Below are 13,287 nucleotides of genomic sequence, written 5' to 3' on the forward strand. Positions count from 1 at the left end.
TTTTTAAGTAGTCATTATCATATCATCTCATGGATTCAAGAAAAAAAGTTCCCGATGAATTCTTACAAATACATTTTTTTGTTATTCTATCAATTTAATTTGAGGATAAGCTATTAAACCCTTGAGTAATGCACTACAAATTTATCATCTTTATCACACATTGACAAAACTTCATTGGTTCAATTAAAAAAGAAAACATTCTTGAAGCAATAACTTTGGTATATTTTTGCTTCGTTTTGGATGCATTTAATTGGTTTCGGTGGAGAGTTCAAGATGTGTATCTACTATTTTCTTGATGATTTTCTATCAAATGCATTTGATCAAACCCTAACGTTAGTAATTTTCCATTGTTGTTCGTTATTTGACTTTGTTAGAAAACACTTTACCAGATATTAATGAAACCGTTCAAACTAATGTTATGGGATCGCGGATCCTCTATTTCAAATTTCATAATCCCTATGCTTTATACATTTTCAATTACATGATTGGGTTATAAAGTTCTCATTTTTGAATTTTTCATCGCGATAAACAATTGGAATTGCATTTTTTGGGGGTCTGCTGGCAATGCGTTGAGTAACACATCAAATAGAGTTGAGTGCAGAACATGCTTGGCCCAAATATACTTGATTTCCAAACGACAAAATTCACATGTTAAAAAAAAAAAAAAAAAAAAAAAAAAAAAAAAAACTAGTGACAATTTGGGGAGCAGAAGAGCAAGACACAGTGCAAGCTAGCTCAATTCCACTCCATGCATATTAGCATCAGATAGAATAGCTGTCAAATACTACACTCACAAATCATGTTACTAAAAACTGTTAGGATTAGTTTTGCATTCCATTTGACATCACTCATTCTTTACAACTATATAGGCGACAGTCACCGTCTTCCTCTCCAAATAAACACCTTTCTGCTTTCCTTTCAGCCGGAGTAGGGTAACCTGCAATCAGTAAAATCCAAAATTCAAAAACAAAAACAGCATTGTTGAGAGAGAGCAATTTCTACTGTAGAAGAATGTATAAAAAGGAGTGTGTGAATGGTCTGGGTTCTCTTCATTTGAATCTCTATTAGAGACAAATTGAACTTGTGTTATGCTAGGACATTGAATTTGTATTAGAAAATGAAAGTAATAAATAAATTAAATTAAATTTATTATTGGATAAGAAAAATGAGAAAGAAAAAGAAAGGAAAACAAAAAAAACAATAATAATAATAATAATCCTTCCTACCCAACAAAAAATACACAAAAAATTATCCATAATTCAAAATGTGTGGATTAGATTTATCTAAGGCGTGATCCACACCACATCAAATTTAAATCAACACTATATGTTTAAATTCTATACCTTCAAAACAGTACTTTCTATTTGATTACCCATAAAGGGGTTTATTTTCTCAACAAAAAACAATACGTAATTATAAGAGTGAAATCTTGAGTTGTAGTAAAACTCTGTTTGATAGCAGTCTTCTCTGAACCTGTATGCAAAGCTTCAAAAAATGGCTCAAATGGTACAATAGAGATGGAATTTGTCAATGAACTGCAAGTATTTTCATTTCTCTAAAAAAAATTTATTTTAAATATCCAATGTCCAAACGTAACATTTATTGGTGGGCTTTCACAGCAAATTTAGAAAACTCACCCCAACTTGAGGGACGTGACTGAGCTGTCATAGTCTTGTGGAGGGCTGGTGGAGTTGCAGATATTGACCGACTCAGATGACTGACCTTCCTCATTTATGTACATATTCTCCGAATCAGTCGCAACGGCAACGTGTTTTCGAGCATTAGATACCTCCTTCACCTTCAGCCAAACATTACAATTAACATTTATGGAGCAAAAATTATGCATTCAATAGAACCAGAGTTTAATGGCAATTCATATATACTTGTTGTCTCAATCTCTCGTTCTCTTCCACGAGTTCCATTTCCTGCATGTTTATCAAATGATGAGGAGGCTTCAATTTTTTAATAAAAAAAAAAAAAAAACCAAAAAAAAAACAGAGCTAACCAATCACAATTCACAATGGTCAAAACATATGCGAGGATATGGCTCTTGAAGGCTTGCACTTGATAAACTCCTCAAGCCCATTAAGTCCTTACTCAACCACTAGCAAACAAAGCTAAATGTCCACTAAGCATTGGATCTTTTAGCAATTGGAAGCCCACAAGTCCAAAAGTCCACTAGGGTCTAAATGGCTTAGTAAAAAAAGAACCTTGAGATTACAAGAGCAATGCTTACAGTAATTAACTCAAAGTTGCCGCTTGGTTTAAGGTTCTAAGAAATCATATTCTGTATGACTCTATTAGAAAGACTTACCCTTAATCACAAGATAACTTAGTTTGGAAACTAAACACAAGGTAAGAAGGAGGTAGATATGATCAATCATTTGTTTGTGAATTAAAGCTTCAATAGACAATCAAGCAAGTAAACAATTGAAACAATAAGCAATGGAAGAAAGCAAACAAGATAAGAAACTTCTAAGCCCATAACTTTCTTTAAATTGGATTAGGCAACTTTCTTATCTTGCACTTTCCAAAAGAGAACTTCCTAAAAGAAGATTTTTCACAAAAAATAATGTTTTTAAAACCAACCCTCCCCAATATGAACTTTACAAAAACTATTTCTCTAAAACAAAATTTTCCAAAATTTTTTTTACTGAAAAGGTGGCTCATGCAAAAAATTGTCCAACCCTGATTATGCTAAGTGATACTTTTCAAAGCAAACATTTTTTTTTTATCAGCAAAGTAAAAATTTCATTAAAAACATGAAATTAGAGGTACAGGAAGCTGACATCTAAGAAGCATGGACACGGACACGTGACACGACACGAGTACGACACGGACACGCCGACACGTTAATTTTCAAAAAATGCAGGACACGACACGAGGAGGACACGCATGAAATATATAATTTTATATATTTATTATATGTTATATATATATATATATGAATATATCATTCAAAGATAATAAAAAATGCAACATGACACTAATTCTTATAAATTTATATGGTTTTTATTTTATTATTGTATCTTAAGTTATTTTGTTCAAACTTATAATTAGTTTTACGTATGTCTAATCGTTAGACACGTGTGTTTAAATGATTGACACATGTGTCCTTCAAGTGTCCAAAGAGTGTCCAAGTCTTTAAACAATAAGACACGTTTTGAAGAGTGTCGGACACGTGTCCTGAGAGTGTCCAAAGAGTGTCGGTGTCCGACACGTACCCGACACGGATACGTCACCTTCGTAGAAGTGTCCGTGCTTCTTAGGCTGACATGCATCGAGATAGATCCGAAAAGTGCAAACTACCCCTACTACTGCTACTCGCATCCATACAACCAACCTCTCGTCCTTACGATTTTTTAAAAAAACAAACCTTAAAAAAAAAAAAAGTTAAGAAGAACTTGACTCCAAAAAAAAAAAAAAAAAAACATGAATCGCCACAAATCAACCCACACAACCCAAAGCTAAAACACCCAAACCCAAAGCATGCACTCCTGATTTTTTTAATCTTTTCCACAGCTTTTTCACCCACTGATCCATAGCATCAAAAAACGAGATGCATGTGTGAAGAAAACATTCATCGCTCTTCAATGCAAACATATCCGATCACACGCAATCTTTTAGAAATCATGTTATGTAAAGATAGAGAGAATGAAGAGAGCACATACCTTATTGATAAATTCCCAAGAAAGAATGAACCAAAATTGGTTCTCACAACTAGTAAAGCAACAAATCATGACAACAACAGCAATTTTCAACAAAAATAAATTAAAATAAACAATATCAAAATAAAGAGGAATCACACAATCAAAGTCCTAAACATTTAAGCTGGAAAAAAAAGTCCTACGCATTTAAGCTGAAGAAAAAAAAAATCCTAAACATTTAACTAGTGAGCTTGCATACAATTCCTAATGCCGCACCAAACAAGGCAAAATAGGCATTCAAGCCAGAAATTCCAACAACTTTAAATTCATGAAACATGCAAAATTTTTGGCTAAAACCATGCTAAAACCTAAACATGCAAACTAACCTATTTTAATGTATGTTATCATGATGTGGGAGACTAAAAGGTGCAACAAACCTAAACGAAAAATTCCATAACATATAATCTACTAAAAAGGGTACATCATGCAAACAGGCAGAAAATTTCCAACAAATGGTTTTACAATATTACAAAGTTCGATTTCTGACCTTTTGCTGAAGGTTACTGATCTCTTTCATAATTTTTTCACCCTGCCACATGAAAATGTATATTTGTGAAGAGAAGATCATCATCAATGTAAAAGTTCTGACTGTATTAGTACCATACAACATGGACACAAAACAAATAGAAAATAGACCTTTTTCCCAATCACATGGCTCAACCCAGCTTCGAGGGACCTCTCGAGCTGCTGTAGTTCTTCAATACTTAACCCTGGGAGCTCCTCTCCCCTCATCTGCCTGTTTTTAAACCATTATATTCCATACAGACTAACATCAGAATTAAAAAATATATATAATGATACAAACATATACCTCAATTGATGACTTTTCTCTGCCACTTCCTTGCTTAATCTGGAGAAGTTGCTGTTCTCTACAAGCTGCAATAATTATTTTCTCGTTCTTTAATAAATAAGGTAAATAAGTTTTTTGCAACAAAAAAAATTTTTTTAAAAAAAAAGGTAAAGGAAAAGCAATAGGTTGGTAAATCAGCCATGGATGGTAGGAAATAGATCATATGACATATGTTTGTATCCTTCACATTATACTGAAAGGTAACCTTCCAAAATCACTAAGCAACTAAACACCAATTTGTGTACATCCTATATACCCCTGTCGAGGCCACATGATAGAACCATCATGGAATGGTACCCTACAAAAATGTTGCCTAGAAACAATTTAAAAAAAAAAAAAAAACTTACCTGCAGCTCAAGAGAAGGTTGGTCCAGCTTATCAAGATTCTTTGAGTGCAAATTACGCCTTTCAAGTATTTCCGTCATGCTTCAGAATGAAAAAGAAGTTTAAAATGTACTTACTATATGTTGCTCACATGTTTGACATAACTGAGGTCAAATGCAATTGAGTATAAATGCATAACAAGAAATTAAAGTCAAATAATAACATGACATGTTTAAAACAACAGTTAGAAAGAAGAAGAAAAAAAGGCAAAGGGATAGGATTAAAAGCAACAATCAACCTTCTTGTTGTAATCACTATTAACACAACCAAGTTCTCCTAGAGCTTAAGCACAAGGCACAACATAATGCAAACAATTAATTCAAATAGCATTGAGAATATAGCAATAAATGGAATGTGGCAATGCAACAATGAAATGCATATTGAACAAAATATTATATTACTATGAATATTCAGAATCAAGTTCTAGACACAACAAGATTAGTTTGTCAATCATTAGCCAATATTTAATTTGGTGGATAGCTCATTAATAAACAGCGCACCCATTCACACGACATAAGTCAAAAAGATACTTCAGCTTAAACCCCACACATAGTGTACATCAATGAATGACTGAGTTCTGATGCCTATTCAAGCACAATAACCAATCAATAGCAGCAAATCTTGTGTTTAAGTTTCAAGATCAGCCAATGTACACTTGCAGCATAGACGGGATGATGACGGGCATGCAATCTTTACACAGTAAGATTGCAAAGGAGATAATGGGACATGCAACTGCAAGAAATGTTATTAGATGATATCTTAATTTAACGAAAACTGCAGAATAGGAGTAAAACTGCATTGCTTAGCAAGATACACCTTTTTGGAGGATACATGTGAATAAAGTATTTCATCTTAACAGTAATCATATACAAAGAAAAAACACATAGAATATCATGAATGAGTTGTTGACATATCATTTTAAAATAAAAACTCATCCAGATGGGATATAGGGAGGACAAAGGTGAATTAAAAAGTCTGGGATATAGGGAGGACAAAGGTGAATTAAAAAGCCATCCATCAGTCCAGAATTTAATCCTTTTACCATTACCCAATATGAATTGGAGGTTATCAATGAATAATTTATGAACTCTAGAATTACATCTTTCCAAATCCAAAATGGACTTCCATACAACTGAGCAATTCCTGAAAGTTGAGGAACTTGGCAGCCAGATGTTAGTGCTTAAATTGTTTTTAGCACATAAAACTTTCTTCCAAAGAGAGTCAGTTTCCTTAGAAAACCTCCACCACCATTTGCAAAGAAGGGACTCATTGTTGTCCCTAGATTTCCTAAACCCAAGACCACCAAACTTTTTACTCAAAGAGCAGGCCTCCCAGTCCCAGCTGACCAGATGAAGTTTTTTCTTCTCTTCACTATCCCCCCAAAGAAAGGATCTTTGGAACTTGTCAATGGTGTTTGCCACTGTGGAGGGAATTTTAAAGAGAGACATATAATAAAGAGGAAGAGAGGATAAGACTGATTTAACTAAAGTAATTCTACCCCCTAAAGAGAGGTACCTTCTCTTCCAAGATGATAATCTTTTTTTGACCTTCTCAATTATGGGTTCCCATGTTGCAGCCCTCTTAGGATTAGCCCCTTTTAGAACTATGATGCATTTGTGCCAAGTCTTTTTTTGTTTTTCTTTTTTATCAATAAAATTTCTTTTCTTTGCTGATCAAAAAAAAAAAACTCATCCAGATGGGTTTTAATATTAAAAATGCCACCATCACATTATTCTAGTGAATAATTCAATAAAAATTATTCTACGAATAGTATTTAATTCTATATAAAAAAATAAAATACAAAAATTCTAAGAATAGTATTTTCCTTATCTTAAGGTATACTCATAAAACTGAGGCAGCAGTGGCAGTGCTGGTTGCTGTTTTGTTCTGTTTAATGCTGGTGCTATTTTCTTTTTATTGCTTTCTGTTGGTGTCTCGCAACGTTTAGTGTAATTACCTTGGTGTTTGCACATGATTGTGCTAGTGGCTCCAGTGTCAACCTAGTTGAGATATGTTCCACTAGCAATGATGCAATGTTATCACCTTTGTTTTCTTGTTCTGGTGTCTTTTAATGTTCTTTTTGCATTTATGAATAAAATGCTTCTTCTTTGCTGAAAAAAAAAAACAAAAGAAAATAAAAAGAGTGCATACTAGAGCACAAGGGTTGTGTGATCATGAGTGGATGCCCTTGGAAACAATGGATCAAATGGGAGTACAAATGAGGAGTACTCAATGGGGCTGCCAAGAAAGAGGGTTGAGGCACAAAAAAGCAATGAAGGATAGTGCACAAACCCATTCCTTCCTCTCCACAACCCAACCTTCTCTGTCACTTCTCCTAAAATTCTCACGAAGTTTCTATTTATAGGCAAATTTTAGAAATCCTAATGCCCATACAATGTATCTATATATTCTATAAATATTGGATTCCTTAGTGACTTCCACAACCCAACTCAAATACACATATAATTCTAATATATATATATATATATATATATATATCACAAAAATACAAAAAACATACTTTATGCATAGTAATAGTGCCATAATAATTGTAGATAATGCGGTCATAATAAAGCTATTCATAAGGGTAGTTATCTCCCAACCAATTCCTCCTGTTTTTGACAGTCCACCAACTTAGCTGTCATGGAATACCTGATTACCAAAAGAATTCCAGACAACCAACTTCGATGTCGTGGATTACTGATCACCAAAGGAAATACTGTTGTGCAATCAATTCAACTATTGCCTAGTTTTTAATTTTCCCACTTGGACCACATGGACAAAAACCCAACAACACCCAAGTACTAGATTTGAAAACAATTCAAATTTGCAGATGTTATAATAGCGGTTAGTGTTTTGATAATCATACTTCTCCAACTTCGTCAACATTCACAACATTCACGCATTCCATAGCTATCCCAAACATCAATTTCAACACATTCTGTATTGAATAATTGCATAACATAGCAAATAATAAAGCTTTTGTCTTGAGTACACTTCTATAGCACAATAATGTGTTCTTTAATGCAATCGTCTATTCTCTTATCCCTTCTGTCTCTTTCTATCCATGCATGTGTAACAGCTTTAATAAAAGACCCTACTCTATCCTTTTACATTGGTTTGAGGAGCAGAAACTAACAAAATAGCAATGACAATAATTTGAGAAGTAGAGCTAAAGACACAAATAATAATAATAATAACTAAACAAAAAATTTACCCAGCAATATTTGGTTTCTTGTGAACCCGTCATTGTTATATAAAAATTTTGGTAGCTTAGCATTTTTCTAATTTGAGTTTAAAAATAAAATGAGTAGGAAAAGATCTTTGAAGAAAGCAAGCAAATATTAGCAGTCATGCACTTTATTTTCTTATCACTTTTCAAGCTATTTTTCTGATTTCATAACTTTAAAAAATAACAAAAATAAAATAAAATAAAAATGCTAATGTTGAAAATATTTATAAAAAATGTATTAAAATGTGTAAAAATATTTTGAGACATGTGAAAAGTGTATCGGGGTTATAAATATTTTGGTGTTTTGTGATGCTTATTGATAGGACCCTTAACAAAATACAGTTGATAATAATTTAAGATGTAGAAATAAAATGAGTAGGAAAAGATCTTTAAGAAAAGAACTAAGGAAAAAACTCTAAGAAAACAAGCAAACATTAGCCAGACTATTTACAACAAAACAAACCAAACAACATCATCTCCATTGCAGTACTATCAAGCCGCAAGATTCCCATCTACAGCTAAACCAAACCACACAAACAGAAACAAAAGCACTGACCCAGAAAATTTTTATTTAAAAAAAAAAAAAAGTATACCCAACAATGCCATTATAGATTCAAAGCCAATGCTATATAGCTCATATTAAAGCAAGAATTGTAGTAGATCTGATAGAATATAGAACAAAGACCCTTAACATTAAAGCAAAGCAACTGAGATATACATATATATGTATACAGAGAGAGAGAGATAGAGAGAGAGAGTGAGATTGACAGGAGAGAGAGAGAGAGAGAGAGAGAGAGAGAGACCTGGAGCTGGAGAACTCGAAGAGCTTGCCGGTGGCAGAGAAAATAATGAGAGCAACGTCAGCATCGCAGAGAACTGAGAGCTCTTCGGCTTTCTTGAAAAGCCCTTTTCGTCTCTTGGAGAAGGTGACCTGTCTCGCAGTTACGTTATCGATCTTCTTGATCTGAATCTTCTCTCTCGCCATCTCTATATATAATAATCTCTCTCTTTCCTCAAATATATATATCTATATATATAGATAGATAATAGTGGGCAATCAAAAACACACCTTCAAAAACACAAAACACAGAGAATAAACCAACATACAATAAAATGAGACCAAGGCAGAGTAAGAGCGACCCTTTCTATATAAAGAGCTTGTTTGTGGCAGAAGCAAAAGGTGTAAATAGGGACGAAAATGGCGGCATTTTGTCAAATTTAGCCAAGATTAATAAAAACCACAAACCCTAGAGAGAGAGAGAGAGAGAGAAACAGACCCATTTGGCCATTTTTTCAGATCCAAGTCGACTTCTCTCAAGGAATAGAAGGAAAAAAAACCACCAATGAGATACTGAAGTGTGCTCCTCTCTCTCTCTCTGTTTTTGGCTGTTTTTGGGGAGAGAGAGAGAGCGGTTGGTTAATGAGAACTTATTACCAGGAGTTGGTGTGTTGCTTGGTCTGTCGGGTACATTTACATAGTTTCGTTTGGCATGCTCTTGGACTAAAATAATTATATAAGATAAAATAAAATAAAATAAAATATTATATTTAATTTATAATTATTTTATTTTTTTAAAAAAATTAAAAAAATTATTTTAAATGAGATTTTTTAATTTCAAGTTAAAAAAGGTAAAAAATTAACTCACATGTCAAACAATCTCATAGCCTAATTATTTCAGTGTGAAATTATGTTGATATTTTATGATAATATAATTAGTAAAGTATATAAAATATTAATTATTTATATTAAGTGATTAATAAATATGAGAATCATAATAGCCTGGTTATTTCACTCTGTGAGATTATGCGTCACGTGATATTTTATGATAATATAATTAATAAAAAATAAATAATATTAATTATTTATACTAAATGATAACGAAATATAAAAATCATAATAAATAATAATTGATAAAATACAATCACGTGATATTCAGATTATTGTATAATTTTCTATTTACATATGGGTCTGTGTTTATGTTTGGTTTTTGGAGACAACCAATAGTGATACGGATAGAAATAGAAAGTGTTAAAAAGAATTTTGTTTTGTGTACCAAAAAAAATTAACGATAATAATAATAAAATAAAAGAATGAAGGCTTTTATGGTGAAGCAAAATCTCTCTCTTCTTCATTCCTTGGTGCTTGCTGTAAAAGGTTAGAAAGATATTTGGGCGGAAAAGAGAGCAACAAAGTCAGATCTAGATAAGTAATAAGATCTAGACTGCTAATCAAATGTTTTAAATTATAAATAAGTATATTTTTTAATTTTTTATAAAATATGAGTTGAATATGAGTTGGATTTGAAGTGATATGATAGAGAGGTAATTGATTTAAATGATATAATATAACTTGAATAGGATAGTGATTTTTTGACTTTTTAACTTTTTAAGTTATAACAAATAAGACTTTTCGTGAAAAATGTATTAAATGAGTATACTTATTTATTTACTTATTATAAATTTTTTTTTTTTTAAAAAACTTCTTTATAGAAAATTAAAAAGTCACTAAACTAAACAAATCTCAAACCATCCTTAAATGGGACAAATAATAACATTCGGTTAGTTTTTTTGTTTGTTTGTTTTTTATTTTTTTTCCAACTGCTGCTAATTTGCTCCCGTCCTCTTCTTTTGGACCTTCCATTTGTTTGGGAGCATCTATTTACACACATCACTCTCTCTCTACACATCCTTCACACACCCTTCACATACAACTTTCCAACACACTCATTACGTGTGTGAGAAGAGGGGATATGGTGTGTACATATAGAAGCTCCCCATTTGTTTGGATCTCACCCACTAAAATTACTTCCAACTCCATCTCCTTTGATTCCCCACCATAACACCAATTATGCTATGTAAAACCTTTCACACCTTTCACTCTTCTCAGGAAGGCTGCAACTACTTAATCTTCCATATCTACCTTTAGCAACCTCCTCCCTTTATGGCAACCCATTTCCTTATATTCCTGCACTCCTCAATCTCTGGCAAGTCCATAATCTTCATCTCAAGTCCATAAACTTCATCTCACACCACTACTTACTTTTTCTTGATTCTTCTATATGGTCATCACCCCTTTCATTTCCCATTCTAATGATTGCAACCCTTCATTCTGCTACCCGTGTCACAATCGCAATCGTAATCGCAATCTCAAAACCCTAGTCATCGCTAATTTCATAATCGCAAACCCTTGTTGCTATGTCATTTGCCATGATTGCAAACCCTAGCCTTCACTTCGCCACCTTCGCGACTGAGATAGAGAAAGAGAGAGAGAGAGAAAGATCAATTGAAACAGAAATAGAATAAAAAATAATACATAGAAAAGGACTAAGTGAGTTGTAGTGGTGGAAGGGAAAAGAAAGTGGTGCATCGTAAAGACAAAGGCAACGGAGTGAAGGAGAAGAGTCACTAGAGGTGTTGTAGTTAAGGATGGGTGTTAAGTTGTGTCATTCTCAGTAGTAATCTAATCCATTTATTATTAGAATAATTAGTAACATGCCCTTCAATAGGTTTGTGTTAGAGTTTTGAGATATTGAAATTTTGTTTACTAAGGGTTGGTTTGGCAAGGGCTCATTGGGCTTTTTTGGCTCAATGAGCCATAAAAGACAGAATAGGCTCATGAGCCATAACAGACAAAACATCACATCCAACCCCATAATCATTACACTCTTCTCTCACAAAAAAATAAAAAAAGCCAAAAAGCCAAAAGTCCTTCCCAAACTAAGCTTTTGAGCCCAGGCTCATATAGTCAAAAAAGCCAAAAAGCCAACCCACTTCCCAAACGGAGGCTAATTAAGGTCCTCAAGGTCTTTAATTTTAGAAGCATCACACCAAAAAAAAAAAAAAAAAAAGCCATAAATTGTAAAAAAATAGAAACCCTTACAAACCTTAAACCAAGTTATTGTCTTCACAACTCTTTCTCTCTCTCTCTCTTTACTCTCTTCTTTCTTTCTCTACTATCACAATCTCTACCATCAACTGTAACGCTCTCAAAATTAACCCATTATATATCATTGACATGCATTATTTAAAGAAGACAATTTATTAATTCATTCATCAGAGTATTACTAACTAAAGCATTACATGCAACATTTAATAAAATGCCTTACAGGCTTACATCTTTCCAAGCCAACACTTGGATACAAAAATATGAGTTCTAACTCAAAACAAGAAAAGCCCTAGGCTTGAATGTTTACATGTACTAATAAATAAAGACAATTAACTAAAGGTAGTCTTCTTCACACCAGAAGCCAAACCCTCCCAAGCTAAGTCCTTGGAGGTAGTTTATCGCCTGAACCTGAAAATGATGTTCCCATAAAGGGTGAGCCACAGCCCAGTAGAAATATACTAAACCACATATAAGCAATGAATAAAGCAATAGCATTCAACAGATGGTTAACCAAAATAATCAATTACTTCATTTTACAGTCTCATGACACCATTACCAAAGATACGTTTTACTTTCCAATTTTATCAACATGGCTCAGAACCTGGCCAAACTTATAACAGTGAATCACATATATCATATTCACATCCTTCCAATATCAACAAACAAATGAGACTCAAGCTCAAATCAAACACTTCATACTTCCAGATTGATACACATTTTAGTGCTGTATCAATAAAACACTTCTATATAAATAAGCACACATAAAAGTGATGCTAATGGAGTCCATCCCCTATCTCCTCCCAAACAAAAAATCCGGTTTAGAGGTCCATCCCCTATCTTCCCCTAAACCGTGGAGTACATCCCCTATCTCCTCCCACACACAAAACAATGTATGCAAATGCAATGCTCAATCAATACAAGTATTTTCTGTATCAATGCCATAGTCAAAATTAATGACTTAATCAATGTAATTAGTTTCAGTTATTCCTAATTCACATGCAATGTCTACAACAATCACGACTAACTCCACCGATAGCCCAAAACAGTTATTTCTAAACTGAAAATAACTATGTCAACAATTCAATAGACAAATGATTCCAATTACCCAATTATGCTATTTAACCGATGAATTCCCCAATTCCATGAATTTAACCATCTTTTCCCAATTCCATGAATTACTTATACAAATTAATTCAATAATACAACTGGGGTTTTTCCCAAAATTTAC

General features: G+C 33.1%; 1 protein-coding gene across 3 annotated transcripts; it reads right to left on the reverse strand.

Annotated features, from left to right (window-relative positions):
• Positions 1-605: 605 nt before the first annotated feature.
• LOC114267781 (MADS-box protein SVP) lies at positions 606-9,669 on the reverse strand. Of its 3 annotated transcripts, XM_028208840.2 has the most exons (9): positions 9,451-9,656; positions 8,977-9,242; positions 4,905-4,983; positions 4,519-4,583; positions 4,344-4,443; positions 4,195-4,236; positions 1,884-1,925; positions 1,638-1,798; positions 606-937 (listed from the first exon to the last, which is right to left on the reverse strand). In XM_028208840.2, the coding sequence occupies exons 2-9, from the start codon at positions 9,156-9,158 to the stop codon at positions 919-921; spliced, it is 690 nt and encodes a 229-aa protein (XP_028064641.2). In that variant the 5' UTR covers positions 9,159-9,242; positions 9,451-9,656; the 3' UTR covers positions 606-918. The 3 variants fall into 3 exon arrangements, with proteins under 3 accessions (XP_028064641.2, XP_082744528.1, XP_082744537.1); XM_082888402.1 differs by having other exon boundaries at positions 8,977-9,669; XM_082888411.1 differs by lacking the exons at positions 8,977-9,242; positions 9,451-9,656 and adding an exon at positions 6,899-7,388.
• Between the last annotated feature and the right edge of the window lie 3,618 nt (positions 9,670-13,287).

This window comes from Camellia sinensis, chromosome 1, assembly GCF_055761805.1.
Source record: "Camellia sinensis isolate YWXY chromosome 1, ASM5576180v1, whole genome shotgun sequence".
Classification (NCBI taxonomy): domain Eukaryota; kingdom Viridiplantae; phylum Streptophyta; class Magnoliopsida; order Ericales; family Theaceae; genus Camellia; species Camellia sinensis.